Source organism: Phyllobates terribilis, unplaced genomic scaffold, assembly GCF_046119375.1.
Source record: "Phyllobates terribilis strain yellow unplaced genomic scaffold, ASM4611937v1 Scaffold_1__5_contigs__length_1240528914, whole genome shotgun sequence".
In the NCBI taxonomy this organism is placed as follows: domain Eukaryota; kingdom Metazoa; phylum Chordata; class Amphibia; order Anura; family Dendrobatidae; genus Phyllobates; species Phyllobates terribilis.
Window position 1 is genome coordinate 201,601,986 of NW_027362761.1, and position 22,065 is coordinate 201,624,050.

At 43.8% G+C, this 22,065-nt stretch overlaps 1 protein-coding gene across 1 annotated transcript in view; it reads right to left on the minus strand.

Moving 5' to 3' along the window:
• LOC141253217 (uncharacterized) overlaps positions 1-22,065 on the minus strand; it is a 243,018-nt gene that overhangs the window by 76,578 nt on the left and 144,375 nt on the right. The window contains exons 4-7 of the mRNA XM_073670911.1: positions 15,393-15,472; positions 12,955-13,068; positions 12,347-12,408; positions 9,613-9,760 (exon numbers count right to left, since the gene is read on the minus strand). Coding sequence (XP_073527012.1) covers positions 9,613-9,760; positions 12,347-12,408; positions 12,955-13,068; positions 15,393-15,472 — 404 coding nt within the window. The remainder of the gene's footprint in view (positions 1-9,612; positions 9,761-12,346; positions 12,409-12,954; positions 13,069-15,392; positions 15,473-22,065) is intronic.

Below are 22,065 nucleotides of genomic sequence, written 5' to 3' on the forward strand. Positions count from 1 at the left end.
TCCATTCCTTCCGATACCCGGTGGGATCCTCAGGGCCTACCGGGCTTTCCCGACCAGGACATGGAGTAGCAAGGTCGGGTGTCAGGGGCCGGTACCCCTCTTGCAGCCGGAATCCCTCTGAATATATCAGGTTGGCGAGGACAGGTGGCATATACCGCTCCGTCTGCATCCTCCCTGGGACCCATTTGCGATGGAGCTACACTCTTAAGCTCCGGGCCTTTTTGGTCATGGTCCTTGACCCGGCTGAGACATACATTATCTGCAGCCTGCCCCTCGACCCGAGGCCAGGGTATGAGGGCCGTGTCTTCCTCCGCTGCAGGCCCACACAGGATCCACGTTCAACGTGGGAGATCACAATGCCAAAGACCCAGAACCAAAATGTTTTTTTTATTAAATATGAAATTTAAAGTGTCACTAAAATGTGAGTCCTCCACCCTCACCCACTAAATGGTTCCCCTATCTCTTGGTTCCCCATTCTCCCTCCCGGTAACCAGGAGGGCAGCACCTAGTGCATTCTAACCCCCTCTGGTGGGAGAAGTGTGGTGTTGAATGTGAAGGAAGGGTCCTGACCATCGCACTGCTCTTACCTCAGAGGAGGAACACTACACTCCATTAGAGAAATGCAGCATCCCTGTGGCGGTCGAACCCTCAGGGGCGCCACATTCCCCCCTGGTGAAACACAGCACGTCCGCGGGCTGCAAAAGAGTAATACCTAGGAAAGTTTTCTTTTTATATAACAATAAACCATCTTCCCTTTATGGGAGGCACATCTTCTTGAACGTTTCAAACATAATATATAGTACAAAAGTAGAAAAGTATAAAAATATAAAATTATAAAAGTGCTAGCATTTTCCAGAGACATTTGTGCACAGAGAGACGGGTTAAAGTGCTAGGACGAAGAGTCAGTTCAGAAGCGCGAGGGACCTGTCCCAAACCCCCAACGTGGGCCCTGAGGTGGCTGCAGGGCATGAAGATACCGAGTTGGACCTCCAGGAGAGCCACCCTGACAGGTTTTTCTTCTGAGGTCTGAGGTAGAAATATCCACGGTTTTACATAAAACGAATAAAGAGCACCTAAAGAGATGCAAACTATGTACAAGAAAGGAGTCTGTCTGATGCAAGTCCGCAGGGACCAATGTCTCTAGAAACTGGGGATAGAAAATCAAAACATTAACGTCAACATAATAACTTTTAACAAGTTACAGCCGCCGGGGCTGCTTAAATCTCGGGTTCCCTCCTGGGAAAAGGCAGGTTCCTCCCGACGGAGGCTGACCGGTCCTCTGAGGCTGAGCGCGAGGGGGCATCGCTCCCGGACACCTTGTGGACATCCAGGGCATACCACCCCCGCACCCCATGGTGGCGAGAGTACGTAACTGCATCACCCGGGAAGAGGTTCCGGCCACGGTGTCCCTTCTTCAAACGCGGCTCGACATCCCGCCTGCTGACGAAAACGTCGTCCTGGTAATGGGGACTCCTGATGAACCCCCACCCCGCCTCATGGTGGAAGTGGACAACTTGCCCTTCCACACGGGGTCTTGGACTGGTTGCCTCTTCCTGTCGGGCCTGGGACTTGGCAGCTTTGGCCCGCACTTCGAGGCACTCGCAGCGGACCTCCCTCTGGCGTTGCTCCCGGGTGAGCTGGAGAATCTGCTCACGGCACCGCTCACTCCTCCTCTGCGCTTCAGCCCGGGTCTCCCGGGGGAAGCCCATCAGGTCCCCCACCCTGGTTGTCCCAGGCCCACTCCTCAGGCTTCGGCCAGGTGACTGTCGGTGCAGGTAGCGGTGTCATTAGGGGTTGCTGCGGGTCCTCTCCAAGTGTGGACCAGTCCAGGTTGGGGCCGGTGGACACCCCTGCAGCCTCAGGTGCTTCCGATTCAGAAGTTGGGCGGCAGCGCAGGTCTCCACCTATGGCTGACACTTGCAGCTCCGGGGCAAAGACCTGCTCCCAGGTGACCGCGCCGGGCAGGAGATATTCGGTCATGAGGTCCAGTATGGGAATGGTAGGCTCAGCAGCCGGGGAAGGGGTAGCACACTCACCCGCCTCAGGGCCGCTCACGACCTGTGTCACCGCGTCTCCCTGAGCTTCAGCTCCTTGGCGGTGGGTCCGGATGCGCAGCAGCATTTCTTCCCGCCATGCAGCCGTCGCCGCCTCCTGGGCCTCTTTCAGTCTCCGCACAAGACCCGGGGCTTCCTGGTGGAGAAACTCTAAATCTCCCACTGTTAGGATCTTGCCGCCTCGCTCCCTGCCAGGGGAAGGACCTGGACCGGGTTCGGAAGGCTCCGTAGGTTGCGCTCCAGAAGCGTCCATGTCTGCTCCCGTAGATTGCCAACCTCCGACTGCAATGGCCACACCTTGTTGCTTTTCTTCTTCCTCCTCTTTCAGGGCGGTTCCTGGGTGGCATGCTGACAGGCCCGCCTTGGTTCAGCCCATCCGGTTTGACGGGCATTACCCCGCGGACTGTCTCTGAAGGAAGGGGCGGTCCGCACTTTTGGCGCCATGCGGGAGCCCAGCCCACGATGGGAGGTGTTTGAAGACCGTCTTTTCACAGCACTATGGCGCCGGTTCTTCTTGGGCGGGCGCCATTTTAAGTGGAAAACGACAGTTCAAGATGTAAGGCACACAGTTCCCGGTAGCAATGGGTAATTCCTTCCTTTGCTGCGGGCACGCGATCCTGCCGACTACGCCAAGTTTGTGTGACTCACGCGCGTCCTCTGTAAGCCCTTACCCTGGGAGATGGGGGACTCGGAGTCGGGTCCTTTGAAGTAGAGATGGGGTGCAGCCGTGGCCCGGACCCGACCCGTGCCCAGGGTCGTCACACTAAAACAAAAGAGATGGTACGGGCTTATTTGGGTTGAGTGGCTGATCTCGACTACGCCACCTGTGGCACCTGGTGAAGGCCACCAGCGCCGCTGCAGTCCGCTGAGGCATGGTGTTATGGCGGCCGTCGTTGTTACTACTCCCCACAGGCGGAGCAGGGCCTCAGGGCAGAGGGACAGGACGACGGTGGTAGTAGTCTAGGAGATCTGGTGCTGCGCAGCGCGGTGTAGTGCAGAATAAAGAGTCCGGAGGCCATAGGGGTGAACTTCCAAGGCTTTACTCACGGAAGAGATGGCAGTAGGAAGGCAACTCCCTGCTCCTCGCCGAGTTCTGCAGTCACCAGAGACGAAGGGGGTCCGACAACCTCCGAGTAAGTCCAGTGTTAAATCAGGACCCTGCACCAGAGTGATCCTAGACTTCAGACCGGGTACTTTCCTGTCTGCGTGTGTGTAGATAGGCCGGGTCTCCCTCTGAACTTCTCTCAGAAAAAGGGTACGGGTGGCAGCTCCATTCCTTCCGTTACCCGGTGGGATCCTCAGGGCCTACCGGGCTTTCCCGACCAGGACGTGAAGTAGCAAGGTCGGGTGTCGGGGGCCGGTACACCTCTTGAAGCCGGAATCCCTCTGAATATATCAGGTTGGCGAGGACAGGTGGCATATACCGCTCCGTCGGCATCCTCCCTGGGACCCATTTGCGGTGGAGCTACACTCCTAAGCTCCGAGCCTTCTTGGTCATGGTCCTTGACCGGGCTGAGACATACATTATCTGCAGCCTGCCCCTTGACCCGAGGCCAGGGTACGAGGGCCGTGTCTTCCTCCGCTGCAGGCCCACACAGGATCCACGTTCAGCGTGGGAGATCACAATGCCAAAGACCCAGAACCAAAATGTTTTTTTTTATTAAATATGAAATTTAAAGTGTCACTAAAATGTGAGTCCTCCACCCCCACCCACTAAATGGTTCCCCTATCTCTTGGTTTCCCAGTCTCTCGGTAACCAGGAGGGCAGCACCTAGTGCATTCTAGCCCCCTCTGGTGGGAGAAGTGTGGTGTTGGATGTGCAGGAAGGGTCCTGACCATCGCACTGTTCTTACCTCAGAGGAGGAACACTACACTCCATTAGAGAAGTGCAGCATCCCTGTGGCAATCAAACCCTCAGGGGCACCACATCTACTTTATATCAGTACAATTTTGGAACCAACATTTTTTTTACTAGGGTGCTATAAGGGTTAAAGTTGACCAGTGATTTCTCATTTTTCCAGCAAAATTTACAAAATCATTTTTTTTAGGGACCACATCACATTTGAAGTCACTTTGAGGGGTCTTTATGACAGAAAATACCCAAAAGTGACACCATTCTAAAACCTGCACCCCTCAAGGTGTTCAAAACCACATTCAAGAACTTTATTCACCCTTCAGGTGCTTCACATGAATTTTTGGAATGTGGAAGAAAAAAATGAACATTTAACTTTTTTCACAAAAATGTTACTTTAGACCCAATTTTTTATTATTTTCGCAGGGGTAACAGGAAAAAATGGACCACAAAATTTGTTGTGCAATTTCCCCTGGGCACAAAGATACCACATATGTGGGGAAAAACCACTGTTTGGGCGCACGGCAGGGTTCGGAAGGGAAGGAGCTCCATTTGACTTTTTCAATGTAAAATTTGCTTGAATAATTAGCGGACACCATGCTGCATTTGGGGAGCCCCTGATGTACCCCACAAGTGACACCATTTTGGAAACTAGACCCCTCATGGAACTTATCTAGATGTGTGGTGAGCACCTTGAACCCCCAGATGCTTCACAGAAGGTTATAACATTGAGCCGTAAAAATAAAATTTGCACATTTTTCCCACAAAAATGTTTTTCAGCCCCCAATTTTGCATTTTCATGAGGGTAACAGGAGAAATTGCACCATGCAGTTTGTTGTGAAATTTCTCCTGAGTAAGCAGATACCCCATATGTGGGGGAAAACCACTGCTTGGGCGCACTGCAGGGTTCGGAATGGAAGGGGCGCCATTTGACTTTTTGATTGTAAAATTTGCTTGAATAATTAGTGAACGCCATGTTGCGTTTGGAGAGCCCCTGATGTGCCTAAACAGTGGAAAACCCCCACAAGTGACACCATTTTGGAAACTAGACCCCTCAGGGAACTTATCTAGATGTGTGGTGAGCACCCTGAACCCCCAAGTCTTTTACAGAAGTTTATAATATGGAGTCATGAAAATAAAAAAAATCTAACTTTTTCCACAAAAATTATGTTTTAGCCCCAATTTTTTTATTTTCACAAGGGTAAGAGGAGAAAATGGACCCCAAAAACTGTTGTGCAATTTCTCCTGAGTACGCCAATACCCCATATGTGGGGAAAATCCAGTGTTTGGGCGCACGGCAGAGTTCAGAAGGGAAGGAGCACTGTGTGACTTTTTTAACGCAAAATTCGCTGGAATGGAGAGCGGACGCCATGTCGCGTTTGGAGAGCCCCTGATGTGCCTAAATAGTGGAAACCCCCCACAAGTGACCTCATTTTGGAAACTACACCCCTCAAGGATTTTATCAAGCGGCATAGTGAACATTTTGAACCCAGAGGTACGACACAGAATGTCATAACATTAGGTCATCATATTGAATAAACTGTCATTAGTCTTGAGCACAAGTGCTCGCTACTTGAGTCGGCATCGGGTACTCAGGTATGCACAATGTATCACGAGTGCTCGAGTGACATGCTCAAGTCCCCGCCCACATGTTTCACGGTTATTAGACACCCAAAAAAAAACATGCGGGGATCGCTCGTGCATGGCAGGCAATCCCCACAAAGTTTTTTTGGCCCCGAAGCATATGGGGTGGAGACTCGAGCATGTCACTCGAGCACCCGCGATACTCAATACGTACCCGAGCACCCGATGCAAACTCAAGTAGCGAGCACTTGCGCTCAACACTAGTTGCCATATCGTCATCTTTTTTTTACTTTTGAAAAAAATCCCAACCCTAACCCTAGCCCAACTCTAACCCTAACCCCAACCCTAACTCTAGCCCAACCCTAACCCTAGCCCAACCCTAACCCTAGCCCAACCTTAACCCCAACCCCAACCCTAGCGCAACCCTTGTCCAACCCTAACCCTAGCCCAACCCTAACCCTAGCCCAACCCTAACCCTAATCATAGCCCAACCCTAGCCCAACCCGAACCCCAACCCTAACCCTAGCACAACCCTAACCCTAGCACAACCCTAACCCTAACCCCAACCCTAACCCTAGCACAACTCTAACCCAAGAGTTTATTTTTTACGCCGTTCCTCGTGCGGTATAAGTGATTAGACAACTTTATTCTTCGGGTCGGTGCGATTACAGTGATACCAGAATCATATCGGGTTTTTATGATTGACAGCTGTCACACACTAAAAGACGCATTTTTTTGTAAAATCTAGTTTTTGCATAGCCATATTTTGAGAGCTATAATTTTTCCATATTTTGTCCGACAGAGTAATGTGACAGCTTGTTTTTTGCGGAATGAGTTGATGTTTTTATTGGTGCCATTTTCAGGCACGTGACATTTTTTGATTGCTTTCTATTCTGATTTTTGGAAGGCAGAATAAACAAAAACCAACAATTCAGGAATAGTTTTTTTTTTTTTTTATTCTGTTCCGCGTGTGGTAAAATTGATAAGGTAGCTTTATTCTTCAGGTCAGTACCTTTACAGCGGTACAACGTTTATATAGTTTTGGCGCTTTTACATAAAAGCAATTTTATAGAAAAAATTATTTTTTTGCATCGCATTATTCTGAGAGCTATAACTTTTTTATTTTTCGGCTGATGGAGCAGTATAGCGGTTTGCTTTTTGCGGGACGAGATGATGTTTTCAGCGGTACCATTTTTATTTATATTCGTCTTTTTGATCGCGTGTTATTCCATTTTTTATTTGGCAGTATGATGATAAAGCATTGTTTTTTGCTTCGTTTTTTTTTTTTTTTTTTAACCGTGATCACTGAAGGGGTTAACTAGTGGGACAATTTTATAGGTCAGGTCGTTCCGGACACGGCAATACCAAATATGTGTACTTTTATTGTTTTTTTGTTTTTTTCATAATAATATTTATTGATGGGTACATTATATTTTTATTTTTGGTGAATTATTTTTTTTATTTTTATTTTTATATTTTTACTAATTTTTTTTAACTTTCTGACACTTTTTTTACTTTTATACTTTGTCCCACTATGGGACTTTCACTTTTTTTGTCAGCGCTGCAGATGCAGAAGATAGTTTGGTCATGCACTGTGCATGAACAATATATCTTCCTGCTGTCTGGTGACCCGGATGTTGTTATGACGACATCGGGTCGTCATTGCAACATCCAGGAAGCCGCGGCAGACAGCGCTGGAGGCCAGAAGAGGAGGTGAGTATTGCGATCACCTCCCCTTTCCATCGCGACTTCGATCGCAGCATTGCGGGGGTTAATGTGCCTGCACATAGTACCGAGTGTCAGCTGTGACAATCAGCCTGTGTGCGGGCGCGATCGCAAAGACGTACTAATACGTATCAGGCTCTTAAAGGCCAGGGCGCAGATACATATTAGTACGTCTTGGGCTTTTAAAGGGGTTAATAACGCTCTTAATTTTAAGGGCACTGTGTTGGGATGCAAAAGACTAGAGAAAGTTGAGGTCTGCAGAGACTAGGATGTGAAAAGTCATCATGTCATCTAGACAAGATGGAGATGAAAAGAAAGAGGCAACTCCAGAGAAGATGTAATCTATAAGGTACCTGGATGTAAATGTTTATTTGTGATACTGACTAATTCTCATCAGTACTGTGCTTCCTCTATGGTCCGAAGTCTGATGATGGCTGTTAGTAACAACTCCCAGTATTCCTTTACCATTGTTAAGGACATACTGGGAGTTGTAGGGTTGTAGGTTCATGTGATACAATTGTTTATAAGGCTGACTTGATATTACAATTGATCATTGTACTAAGCTTGGCCCTTGTATTCAAGTACTCTTGATTCTGGTCGGTCATGTATTCATGTACTTATGGTGGTTCTGGTGACGTAGTCATGTACTGATGGAGGTTCTGGTGATATAGTCAAAGTACTGATGGTAGGTCTGGTGACGTATTCATGTACTGATGGTGGTTCAAGTGACATATTAATTTATTGTTTGTGGTTCTGGTGACATATTTATTTACTTATGATGTTTTTTTATGATGTTTCATGTACTATTGATGGCTCTGGTGCTCTAATTATGTACTGATGATGATTCTGGATTCGTATTCATGTACTGATGATGGTTCTGGTGATGAATATATCACCAGAATCATCATCCCTACATGAATACAGCACCAGAACAACCATTACTACATGAATGTCACCAGAACCGGAATGCATCACCAAAACCACCATCAGTTTTGTGCAAGCTGTATTTGTCGCATGACAGATGCAAAAAACATCAGATGTATCCCTTAATTTATAATTGGGGTGTTTATTTTCCATTAGGGTATCAGCTAAATGCTGGACACCTTAATTAATACCAAATGGCTGAGATTTACGCTTTATTAGTTTCCATAACTATCCTTGGTTTCTACATTTAAAATATAGAACGTCAGAGTATTGAATATTTGCTATTTTGTAAATGGTCCGCAAAAAATGAGTGATTCTGTATCTAACTTTGAAATTGCACTCCCCTTTAAGTCACATCCCTAAAGTACACCACTTTTTTTTACTTTTGATGCTTTTTTTTGTGAAAAAAAGGTAACAGTTCTAGTGGAAGTGGTCATCAGAGTTTTCTACCTAACCCATCGGATGGGAAGGGGGGAGTAGCATTAGGGGCACTGTTACTTAAGTCTCTGAGCCATTCCTTTGCTTTTGGGCGAGCGGTGCCATTGGCTTCATCTGCCTAGAGCACCAAAATACTTTGTCCCGGCTCTGATTGGATGGTAGACAGCTAAAACGACTGCACCAAGAAGTCAAGGTAGGACAAGATAGATCTGTGGTGTATACCAGGGCCAGACATATGTTTGGTGCAACCTATGTGACTGCACAGGGGCCCAAGAGGTTAGGGGGAGCCTATTTCCATCTCCAAAGCAGATGGAATTGTGCATTTTGATGAGCGATTGGGCAAAAAAAGGGCCCATATACTGTTCTTCCATAGGGGCCCTCTTCTGTCTGTGTTCGCCAGTGATGTATACCCTTAGTAACTTCATGGTGTCCTCACTGCCTGCTGATGGCATCACTGAGTGGGTTGTTAAGGACACAAGCTGGGTCCTTTTTGGGTCCCTAAAAGAACTCTGTATGTATGTACAGTATGTGTATGTGCCTGACAAGTCAAAATACTTCATAAAATGTAATATTCCACAGACTTAGTACCGTGAAATGCACAAATGGAGGTTTGCAATTGATAACAGTACTACATAAAATAAAACTTGTCATCCCATACAAGTACCATGAAGCAATGCTTTTAAATCGGAAAGCATTACAGCATACAGATTGCTTATTTTATAGCTCGTCCTGATTACATGACTGTGTACAATATGTTTTATTAATCTATTAGGTAGATTAGAGCTTGTTTTTCAAATGAGCCTACTAAATATAGCCGTAATAATATCATTCCGGCTGAGAATTAGTCAGCTGCACACAGATGACGGCTGTTTTCATTCTCTAACCCAACACTTAAAAAAGAAGCCAACTCTTTCTTCCAACATTTCGCATAATCACTAATCTCGGATGTTTACCACTATTTACAAATGAATGCATAAAAATGTTCACAAGCTGGTGTAATTTACAAGGACTAGAATACAATACATAGATACTTACATAGACTCTCATCATTGGCAATATGTCTGAATCTTTGACATACTCGAGCAACTCTAGAGAGATCTCCATGAGTTAAAAGGGAAAAAATATAAATCCACAGCTCATCTGGGAGAAGAAGCCACATAGCACAGTTTTCTGCTTCACATATCTGCCCATGAAATACAGATAAATGTAGATGAAATCATACAATATCACACAATCCCAAAACTTTTTGGGGGTAACAGAACATAATTTTCTAGCGATTTGCAGATTGCCTTTTCAATACTCTACCTACCAAATGACATCAAAGATTTGGGATGCATGATGGGGTACCTGCTGAAGTCAGTGGCGGTAGACCATGTAGCAGCTATAGGGCCTCTGAGTGGGGAAGGCCTCATGCCAGCGCCAGCCATCCCTCCCCCCCAGCCACGTACTGCGCTTTCTACTGTATCGGCATCCTGAACGGGGGGGGCCATCATATTGTGTGGAGGGCAGTGTTGGGGTCTTGGATGGGGCATCATACTGTGTTGGGGTCACCATACTTTGCCGGAGGGGTACAGTAGGGTCATCATACTGTGCGTGTAGAGGGTACTGTGGAGGAATTCATGGTAAGTGTGTGAACCTTGAATCTGCGATCGTTTGATTGCTTATACTATGTACTGCAATATCATGGTAGTGCAGCATATAGTATAAATCATGGTCTCCTTTGAAGTTTAGCGTTTAGCTGAGTTTCAGAGGATTGTCAAGATGGCAGCATTGTGGCCCATTGCCACCCCACAATCGCATCACAGGGAGACAATGGGAGCTGTCACAAGCACAGTGACCTCATTTAAATGCCATTGTAAGTGACTGATAGCAGCATCTAAATAGTTACCAGCGACTGCCAGAACTTAGTTGTTAGAGACAAAGGCCAGCTATATACAGTTGTGCTCAAAAGTTTACATACCCCGGCAGAATTTTTCCTTTCTTGGCCTTGTTTCAGAGAATATGAATGATAACAAAAAACTTTTTCTCCGCTCATGGTTATTGGTTGGGTGAAGCCATTTATTGTCAAACTACTGTGTTTTCTCCTTTTAAATCTTAATGACAACCAAAAACATTCAAATGACCCTGATCAAAAGTTCACATACCTGGTGATTTTGGCCTAATAACATGCACAGAATTTTTCACAAATGGGTTTGAATGGCTACTAAAGGTAACATCCTCACCTGTGACCTGTTTGCTTGTAATCAGTGTGTGTGCATAAAAGCTGAGTGAGTTTCTGGGATCCAGACAGACTCTTGCATCTTTCATCCAGCTACTGACGTTTCTGGATTGTGAGTCACAGGGAAAGCAAAAGAATTATCAACGCACCTACGGGAAAAGGTAGTTGAACTCTATAACACAGGAAAGGGATACAAAAAAATATCCAAGGAATTGATAATGCCAGTCAGCAGCATTCAAACTGTGATTAACAAATGGAAAATCAGGGGCTCTGTAAAAACCAAACCACGGTCAGCAGGTAGACCAACAAAAATTTTGCCAGGAAAATTGTTCGGGATGCAAAGAAAAACCCACAAATAACATCAGCTGAAATTCAGGACTCTCTGAAAACTAGCAGTGTGGCTGTTTCAAGATGCACAATAAGGAGGCACTTGAAGAAAAATTGGCTGCATGGTCGAGTCGCCAGAAGAAAGCCATTACTGCGCAAATGCCACAAAGTATCTCACCTACAGTACGCCAAAAAGCACAGAGACAAGCCTCAAAACTTCTGGAAGAAGGTAATTTGGAGTGATGAGACCAAAATTGAACTCTTTGGCCACAACCATAAACGTTACATTTGGAGAGAGTTCAACAAGGCCTATGATAAAAGGAACACCATTCCTACAGTAAAGCACGGAGGTAGATCGCTGATGTTTTGGAGATTTTTGAGCTACAAAGGCACAGGAAACTTGGTAAAAGTTGAAGGAAAGATGAATGCAGCACGTTATCAGCAAATACTGGAGGCAAATTTGCGCTCATCAGCCCAGAAGCTGCGCATGGGACGTACTTGGACGTTCCAACATAACAACGATCCAAAACACAAGGCCAAGTCGACCTGTCATTGGCTACACCAGAACAAAGTGAAGGTTCTGGAGTGGCCATCTCAGTTTCCTGACCTCAATACCATTGAGCCACTCTGGGGAGATCTCAAGCTCGCAGTTCATGCTAGACAGCTCAGGAATTTACAGGAACTGGAGGCCAAGAAGAATGGGCAACTTTACCATCTGAGAAATTAAAGAACCTAATCCACAACTACCACAAAAGACTTCAAGCTGTCATTGATGGAGGGGGCAATACACAGTATTAACAGCTGGGGTATGTGAACTTTTGATCAGGGTCATTTGGATGTTTTTGGTTGTCATTAAGATTTAAAAGGAGAAAACACAGTAGGTTTATCCAACCAATAACCATGAGTGGAGAAAAAGTTTTTTTGTTATCATTCATATTCTCTGAAACAAGGCCAAGAATGGAAAAATTCTGCCGGTGTATGTAAACTTTTGACCGCAACTGTAATATAGCCAGTATCTGCCGCATACTTTATCTGCAGCTCCTGAGCCACTTCCATACACAATCACCTCAGCGTAGTATGTACAGTTACGTTTGTATGCGCAAAAAAGGTTATAATATCATGACTGCCAAGAAACTATAAAATCTGTGTAGGACTTTTATTTACAATTTTATATTTCACTTTTACAGTAAGTCTTGGATACATCAGTGTTGACAGTCTGCTTACCCTTCGGTGATTTGGTGTGGACCTTTCTCGTTTATCTTTGCACAAGTGTTCACTGACTGCCCCTAATAAAGATAATAAAACAGAATGATCTCACTCATACAATCAGACGATATAACACACAATACATATGGAATACACAGTGAACTCAATTTGGATTTGCCAAAGATGTGTGGCAAAATCCATGACTTAAAAATTTCACTGCACATAAACAGAACTGTTATTAATGGAGATAATTTTTTTGCAGATTTGTCTCTCATTTTCTGTGTAATCCGAATTGAACCATCCTTATTTAAAGTTTTTTATTCAATAAAGCAAGAAAAATTCCAAAGGGTAAATAGTTTTTTTCCCTTGACAACTGGGCATCTCAGATCTGCACTTAAAATTCTGCTGCTAGCTTCTTTCTCTGTCAACATAGTGTTGACTAATTCTTGAAGTTAATAGCAGAATTGTGAATGCAGCTCTGGGTGTTTAATACAGGCGACAACTCATGATCAATGGAATGTAAAAAAGTAAAGTATTTGTCAACTTTTAATGTCAACAACATCTATCATATGGTGCACATAATATGTTATAAAACAATGCTTATAGCTTAAATGGTGAGTTCTTACAGGCATTTGATGTCTTCATATAAGCCATCGACACATTCTTGTATTCTTTTGCATTGTGAAAACAGTTATTTTCTCCTTGGACATGTTTTGACGATTCAAGAGTTGAATTGACTTCTATAAAAATGAGAATTTGGAAGTCATATATCTACATCTAAAAATGCAACAGGGCTAAACTGACAGCAGTACAGAGATTAAGGCAAGTAAGGGGCCCAAACTCATCTGTTGACTACGACCATTCAGTGACCAAATAGTCGCAGAAAAAGAACCATAAAGTTTTCCTTATAAAATAAAAAAAGGTCCAATTTAATAGAAAATGACAACCTAGGTCTCAACATGGTGCCCGTGATTTCACATAAATGTAAATATATACACACGCGGTCAAAATTGTTGGCACCCCTCTTTTAATGAAAGAAAAACCCACAATGGTCACAGAAATAACTTGAATCTGACAAAAGTAATAATAAATTAAAAATCTATGAAAATGAACAAATGAAAGTCAGACATTGCTTTTCAACCCTGCTTCCACAGAATTTTTAAAACAATTAAACTCATGAAATAGGCCTGGACTGAAATGATGGTACCCTTAACTTAATATTTTGTTGAACAACCTTTTGAGGCAATCACTGCAATCAAACGATTCCTGTAACTGTCAATGAGACTTCTGCACCTCTAGACAGGTATTTTGGCCCACTCCTCATGAGCAAACTGCTCCAGTTGTCTCGTGTTTGAAGGTTGCCTTTTCCAGGCGGCATGTTTCAGCTCTTTCCAAAGATGCTCAATAGGATTTAGGCCCCTATACTTATGCTGTTTCCCTTTTTTCATGGACCCACTAAATTTTTGATAAGAACATGAGCGGCTACATAAAAGTTGTATTCTGCTTCATGTCTAAATCTTTAGGATAATTACAAAAAGCAAAGCCACAATAAGAAGAATTAAAATTCCCCCACAATTCAAGAAAAAAACACGGCAAAAAAGGGCAGCACTATTTACCTGCTCAGATCTTCAGACCTAATACACTACCAGAATGCAGCAAACCCATATAACAAAGATGGCGGCTATACAGGTGCAAAATACTGATGAGACAATCACTCACAACCTACCATTTTATGGAGGGGGCGACTGCTTAGTATTAAGATTGCACACAAAGAGGCTTATATAGGTTGCTGTTCACACCTAGGTAGTGCACAGCATCCAGCTTACAGCCTATTAGTTATGCCCATATTGTTAGATTAGGCGGGCTGTCCAGTGCTATCCAAGTGCACCCCACCCCACTGTAAGAAGCCTTTCCCATGTGAATAGATCAAGGTTAATGGACATAAAATGGAGTTTAGGAGCACTGGTCATTTGCGTATATGGCACTTAGATATGACTGATGGCAGCTCTGCCTGTATATTGGTACTACTCATCTTTAATGCAAGCGTTCTGAAAGTGGAAACAGCAAGGCGTACTGAATTCAGTTACTAATATAGGAACGGGCCGGGTGGAACGGGTGCTCTGTGCAAAATTGCCCTTTGGTGCCCCCATACCATTATTTTTTTTCTTAGATTCCCCAGGACACATGTGAGAGCAGGAGGTTACATTTTATAGCTTAGAAAAGTTGATTTTGGCTTCCTTAACATATAGTATTTTTTCCCTGCCATTTTTAGAGAGCTTTCATAAAAATGGCATGAAATTTGTGCATATTTTTACAAGCATATTTTATGGTGCTGTTTTTTGGTCTCGCAAGGTTTTACAAGAGGTTTTTTCTGCCATTTTTCTGTATAGTGAAATTTACAGAATAGGTCTGATAAAAAACCAAACCCAGTGCAAGCTGTAATTTCAAAAAAATGTAAAAGAGTCAAAAAACACCATCAAATATTGCACTCATAATTGTAAAAAAACTAACAACACTACCATACAACATTTGGACACAGAGTTTTATGCTACAAAATGCGACCTCTGTATCACGGCACACAAAGCCGAGCTCCTGCTGAAACTGTGGGGATTAGTGGGAACCCCAATTCTCATAGTTTAATCTCTTAAATCCTATTCCCAATCACAAGTGGTTAGATGAACAGAAGGGGCTCATGTCCCTTATACTGTGCTGTGAATGCTATAAAAAATTTGCATTTTTTTACCCATTTCTTCCCCCAAAAAAGAAAAGTTTTTCAACACATTATACATATATTCCAAAATGGTGCCATTAACCACTTGAAGGGTTTTTTACTTTCATGTTGTTTCTTCAGAAATGCACTTCTCCTCTGCCTTCCATCTTTCTGCTTGCTGGAGGTGATACAGTCCTGAAGGTTGACATTTTGGACCACTGATGCGCCCATTCACACAGCAAATTCAAATATGGTGATTTCATCTTTTACATTTTTTACACTTGACCATTTACGTTTGGGAAAAACTCAGATATAGATGTGACCTGATGGAGTTAAGTAGCAATATATACAAACCTGTGACTTTATCGTCTTGTAACTGGTTCCTGTACTTTTTGGAGTCCGCTGAGGTTGGTCTTTGTATACTATGCTGAGACCTGTAAAGGAGAGTTACAAATACTGAATATTGAATCTTACAGCCATTTTAACTTTAGATGAAATATAATTTCATTCCTGCCTTAGGAGGGTGGCTATACCTCCTCTCCTTCCCAGCAGAAAGCACAGAAAGTGCTTGTGGTATTTTTCAATATGTGCCGTATTTCGTTAGTGTGGATGCAAAGTTAAAGGGGTATTCCGATCTCCAAGATCCTATCCCAATATGTAGTAGGTGTAATAATAACAATATTAGCAAATACCCCCAATTAGAAATGTAGTATAGTATTTCTGATTCACTATCTCTCTTACCTCATGTGCAGGCATTGCAGGACCTTAGGTGTCCACTGCTAAAGTCACAGTTAGTTAGCTAGTTGCTAGTGGTCGTAACCATGGATTCATAAGGTTCTGAGATGCCTGCACAAGAGGTAAGAAAGATAGTGAATCAAAAATACTATACTACATTTCTAATTGGGGGTATTTGCTAATATTGTTATTATTACACCTACTACATATTGGGATAGGATCTTGGAGATGGGAATACCTCTTTAAGTCTCCACAAACTTATTGAGATGTAGTGTCCAGTATGTGGGTTGAAAGCTGAAGTCCTCTACCCTTTTACAAAATAAGGATTGATAACACAGAAATCAGAAGGAGATGCAGATATCAGGGCTGAGAGCAAGGCAGTCTGTCATTACATGTCTCACAGGAGAAATGAAGCTCTTCTGACCTTTTCTGGGGGGCATTTTTTTATTTCCCTTGCATGACACCTCCTACTTATGATTGGTCAATGTCATTCAGGGGAAAACGTAAACATGCCGAAAGAGAAGAATTTCTGGTAATGCTCCTCTGGGGCTTATCATAAATTATAACCTACACTTTGCAACAGTGATGCTGTGATGTATATTTTGCTCTGAAACTCTCAGCATTACAGAGAAGGCATACTTTGAGAAGATGGCCTTGGACCATGAGTCTTCATTGATGAGTCGGACGCCGGACCATGGGAACTTCTTCCCACCGTGCTATCTTAGACTGACAGGTTTCTCTCTACACAAATACATAGGGAGAGACCCGTCAATCTAGGAAGGCAAAGTAGGGAGAAGTAGCTAGGGACCTGTCTCGAATTAGTAATCCGAGATGCATAGTCCCTGGCTGGCTTCTTAAATTATGTTTCTCTAAATTGCTGCAGTGTGGCTACAATAATGTAGACAGTGTCTGATTCATGCCATGGTTCAGACAACATGCTTCTACTTTCAGGTTCCCTTTAAGTTTCAGGTAGTTTACTACAAGCTTCCGATTACTAATAGCAATATATACTCCCATAATTCATATTAATATGAACTATTATAAAGCCCTTAAGTGTGTAAACATGTCTCAGCACCATCCATACCTTTGGCTCTTGGATCTATCAATCTTCCAGTAACAGTTATCACATATTAATTAATGTCAAAGGTGTCAAACTTATAGGTAAAAGAAATGTATGTTATGTAATACTGTATATGTATAAAGGACAGGTGACATTTTTGCCAATGAATGCACCTAGAACAGTACACGGAGGTTCCTATATGGCTTCCTAGAATTGAGCCGCATGGCCTCCTTGTGCTGTCGTAAATGCTCTGTTGGATGCCATATGTACAAAAATATTCTCCCAAGCAAGCAGTGCCATTGAAATAAGTGGTATACCGATCGGTATGCCTAAACATTGAAGATCATGTGAGTCACCATCACGTTCTGATGAATTATTAATCTTGTTATTTGGATCCTTTGTATTTAAAGTATTGAAAGTAAAACACTTTGAAGTATAAATGCTAAATACAAGGTATCTTTTCTCCCATTTTATCTCATAAATATGCATGGCTATATTAGTAATTTGCTGCATTTATTATCTGTTTCTGTACAGATGGAGAGATTGCTTCGTTCCAGCCTAGCACATCTATATATATATAATCATCTAATTCTGTCTGTTTGTTTGTAATGAAAATCTCGCGTCGCTGATTGATCGCGCCAGCCGCCCGCGACCAATCAGCGACAGGCGCAGTCCGGCCGCGAATTGGCGCGGGATTTGAACCATGCTTCACTGATTGGTCGCGCCAGCCGCGACCAATCAGAGATATTGGCGTGTAATTTAATCCCCAGTCACAGCGCGACGTAGTTCACTCACGTTTACTGAACAAGTTCTGTCAGTCACAGTGCCACGTAGTTCAGTCACGTTTACTGGACAAGTTCTGTCAGTCACAGTGCCACGTAGTTCAGTCACGTTTACTGGACAAGTTCTGTCAGTCACAGTGCCACGTAGTTCACTCACGTTTACTGAACAAATTCTGTCAGTCACAGTGCCACATAGTTCACTCACGTTTACTGAACACGTTCTATCAGTCACAGTGCCACGTAGTTCAGTCACGTTTACTGAACACGTTCTGTCAGTCACAGTGCCACGTAGTTCAGTCACGTTTACTGAACAAATTCTGTCAGTCACAGTACCACGTAGTTCAGTCACGTTTACTGAACACGTTCTGTCAGTCACAGTGCCACGTAGTTCACTCACGTTTACTGAACACGTTCTGTCAGTCACAGTGCCACGTAGTTCAGTCACGTTTACTGGACAAGTTCTGTCAGTCACAGTGCCACATAGTTCACTCACGTTTACTGAACAAATTCTGTCAGTCACAGTGCCACGTAGTTCACTCACGTTTACTGAACAAATTCTGTCAGTCACAGTGCCACATAGTTCACTCACGTTTACTGAACACGTTCTATCAGTCACAGTGCCACGTAGTTCAGTCACGTTTACTGAACACGTTCTGTCAGTCACAGTGCCACGTAGTTCAGTCACGTTTACTGAACAAATTCTGTCAGTCACAGTACCACGTAGTTCAGTCACGTTTACTGAACACGTTCTGTCAGTCACAGTGCCACGTAGTTCACTCACGTTTACTGAACACGTTCTGTCAGTCACAGTGCCACGTAGTTCAGTCACGTTTACTGGACAAGTTCTGTCAGTCACAGTGCCACATAGTTCACTCACGTTTACTGAACAAATTCTGTCAGTCACAGTACCACGTAGTTCAGTCACGTTTACTGAACAAATTCTGTCAGTCACAGTGCCACGTAGTTCAGTCACGTTTACTGAACACGTTCTGTCAGTCACAGTGCCACGTAGTTCAGTCACGTTTACTGAACACGTTCTGTCAGTCACAGTGCCACGTAGTTCACTCACGTTTACTGAACACGTTCTGTCAGTCACAGCGCGCTGAACAGATACTTCTTTACTGCACGCTATCACGATTTACGCTTCCTGTCTTCCAATGGGTCATAAGTGAAAATACCCCAATGAGGATGACAGAAAAGCAGCAGCAGCAAGGCAATGTCGAGAGCAAAAGACACTTCAACAAACTGCCGCCAGACAAGTTCAGGATGCGGAATCTCACAGACAACGTCGCCAACAGGAAACACCACAACAAACTGCCACATGACAGGTACAAGTAGCTGATTTACAGAGACAACGTCAGGAACAGGAGACACCACAACTCACTGCCGCTAGGCAGGAATACGATGCGGAATCCCACAGACAACGTCGGGTGACTGAATCTCCACAATCCAGGGCAAACAGACAACAACACGATCGCCAAATTCATAAAAAACGAATGCTCTACCAACTAAGGCAAGCCCAGCAGAATATTCAACAACTTGCACGTTATGTAACAGACAACGAAACTACAATTATTGAACACTACTGTGGGAATATGAGTTCACAGTTAGCTCTAAATGCGACTCTCTGAATTTTATTGATGAAAAACCATCTGACAATCAGTTTACTCAATGCTGCCAAAAAGGAAAAGTTAGGCTCCGGAGACCTCACTACTCAGATCTGTTTGAGCAGTTGATGAAAGGAACGCATCAACACAGTAGAAATTTTATGGAAAATATCAGAAGCATCAACAGTTCTCATGCGTTTGCTTCATTTGGTGCCAACATTGCACCGCCCCCTGGATTCGGACAGTATTGTTTTAAAATTCACGGCCAGATCTACCACCGCACTGGAACACTTCACCCAGAAATAGGACAACCACCAACATTTGCACAATTATACATCCTTGATACAAATGAGGCTACAGAACAAAGGATAAACCTGAAAGAATACAAAAAGTGTGATGCTGAACTGATGAATCAAATTGCCGTACATTTACAAAAAATCAGTCCATTTGCTGCTGCATATCGCATGCTAAAAGACGTCGAAGCTGAGGAGGAACAGAGGGCTATACAAAATGGGACTGAAATGCCTTCTATTGTCATGGCCATTAAACAAGTACGTAAACAGGATCCCCGACTTTACAACAAACTACGTGTAAGTGAGGTTGCAGTTGTTTTTCAAAACAATGACGGAGAGCTTCCTTTTCAAAGGGATATATTAGTCCATCTTAAGCCAGACCAAAACAACCCTTTGGTTCCTAAGACACAATGAATTAGCATTTTGCACAGCAACCTTGATGCTCTTCTGTATCCGCTCTTCTTTAAAAGAGGTGATCAAGGGTGGCATGAAAACCTACACCAGCAAGGAACTTCAAAAAGAATTACACAACTGCAGTACTACAGTTTTCTTCTGTCTGTCTGAAATTACTTCAATCCTATTTTAAACGGTGGGAAACTGACACAACAGTACTTAGTCGACGCATACGTTAAAAATTGAAGCTAATCGTCTAAATTTCATAAGAATGAACCAAAAACAACTTAAAGTTGAAGACTACTGCGTTCTTCAAGAACATTTGCAAAAACAATCAATTCAAAAGGGAATTCCAGTTGGAAAAACAGTAATTCTCCCGTCGTCGTTTGAAGGTAGCCCCCGCAACCTGCAATAGCGTTACCAAGATGCAATGGCAATAGTAACAAAGTATGAAAGACCTGACATTTTTGTGACAATGACCTGTAATCCTAAATGGCCGGAAATTACCAAAAATCTAGAACCCTGGCAACAAGTTGAACACAGGCCGCACTTAGTCGCACACGTATTTTCACTGAAACTCAGCAGCCTCTTGAAAGACATCAAAAATGGGCTTTTTGGAACAGTCGTAGCACTGGTACACATCATAGAGTTTCAGAAACGAGGTCTCCCACATGCGCATATACTAATTATCTTAGACGCGGATTCCAAGTTTCGCACGGAGGAAGAAATCGACAACATAGTGTGGGCTGAAATTCCTAACCAAGAAAAGTATCCTGAACTGTATAATATTGTAGTCTCTCATATGGTTCATGGCCCATGCGGTGTAGCAAATTCAAAAAGTCCATGCATGGAAAACGGAAAGTGTATAAAAGGGTTTCCAAAGGAGTTCAAACAGCACACTGTTAAAGACTTGGATGGCTACCCATCCTACCGGCGACAACACATTGATAACATTGTTCACAACAAAAAAATTATGAATAACTCATGGATAGTTCCATACAACCCGTACTTATCAAAACACTACAACTGTCACATCAACGTAGAAATCTGTGCTTCAATAAAAAGTGTAAAATATCTTTTCAAGTACATCTACAAAGGGCATGACAAAGCTAACGTCAAAATACAACAGAAAACAGTCAATCACGATGAATCATCAACTTTTGTTGACTCAAGATATGTGAGTGCTCCAGAAGCTGCTTAAGCCCCTGTCTCACATAGCGATATCGCTAGCGATATCGCTGCTGAGTCACGGTTTTGGTGACTCACCAGCGACCTCACCAGCGATGTCGCTGTGTGTGACACTTTGCAACGATCAGGCCCCTGCTGTGAGGTCGCTGATCGTTGCAAAGTGTCCTGGACCATTTTTTGGTCGTTGGCCTCCCGCTGGCCAGCACACATCGCTGTGTGTGACCAGCGGGACCAACGATCTGGCTGGTAACTATGGTAAACATCGGGTTACTAGGGGCACGCGCGCACTTAGTAACCCGCTGTTTACCATGGATACCACTCTGCTACGGTGCGCGGAGGCTCCCGCGCACCGTAGCAGAGTGGTATCCATGGTAAACAGCGGGTTACTAGGGGCACACGCGCACTTAGTAACCCGATGTTTACCATAGTTACCAGCCTGCTCCTGCTTGCAGCAGGCTGGTAACGGGAGCAGGACATCGTGGAACGATTCTTTCCACGATATCGCTGCTCCCCTGATCGCTGGTGAGCCTGCCTGTTTGACAGCTCACCAGCGATGTATTAGCGATGCAGCAACGATCCCTGACAGGTCGTATCGTTGTCGGGATCGCTGCTGCATCGCTTAGTGTGACGGGGCCCTTAGAGGATATTTGCATTTCCAATGCATTCACAGTCCCATGCCATTATACGTTTAGCTATTCATTTACCAAATCAACAGCAGCTTTATTTCTTTGAAGATGCTCAAGTCAAAGATGTCTCAAAAACTTTAAGCACGACGTCAACATTAATGGAATGTTCTTTGCTGAACCAAAGTGACGAAAACACAAGGCAGTATTTGTATCGAGAGATTCCAGAGCATTCCGTTTGGAATAAAACTTGGAATCCAAGACAACGAGGACTTAGCAGAATAATTGGAAGCATGTATACTGTTAGTGTCAAGGATCAAGAAAGATATTGCCTTCAGCTGTTACT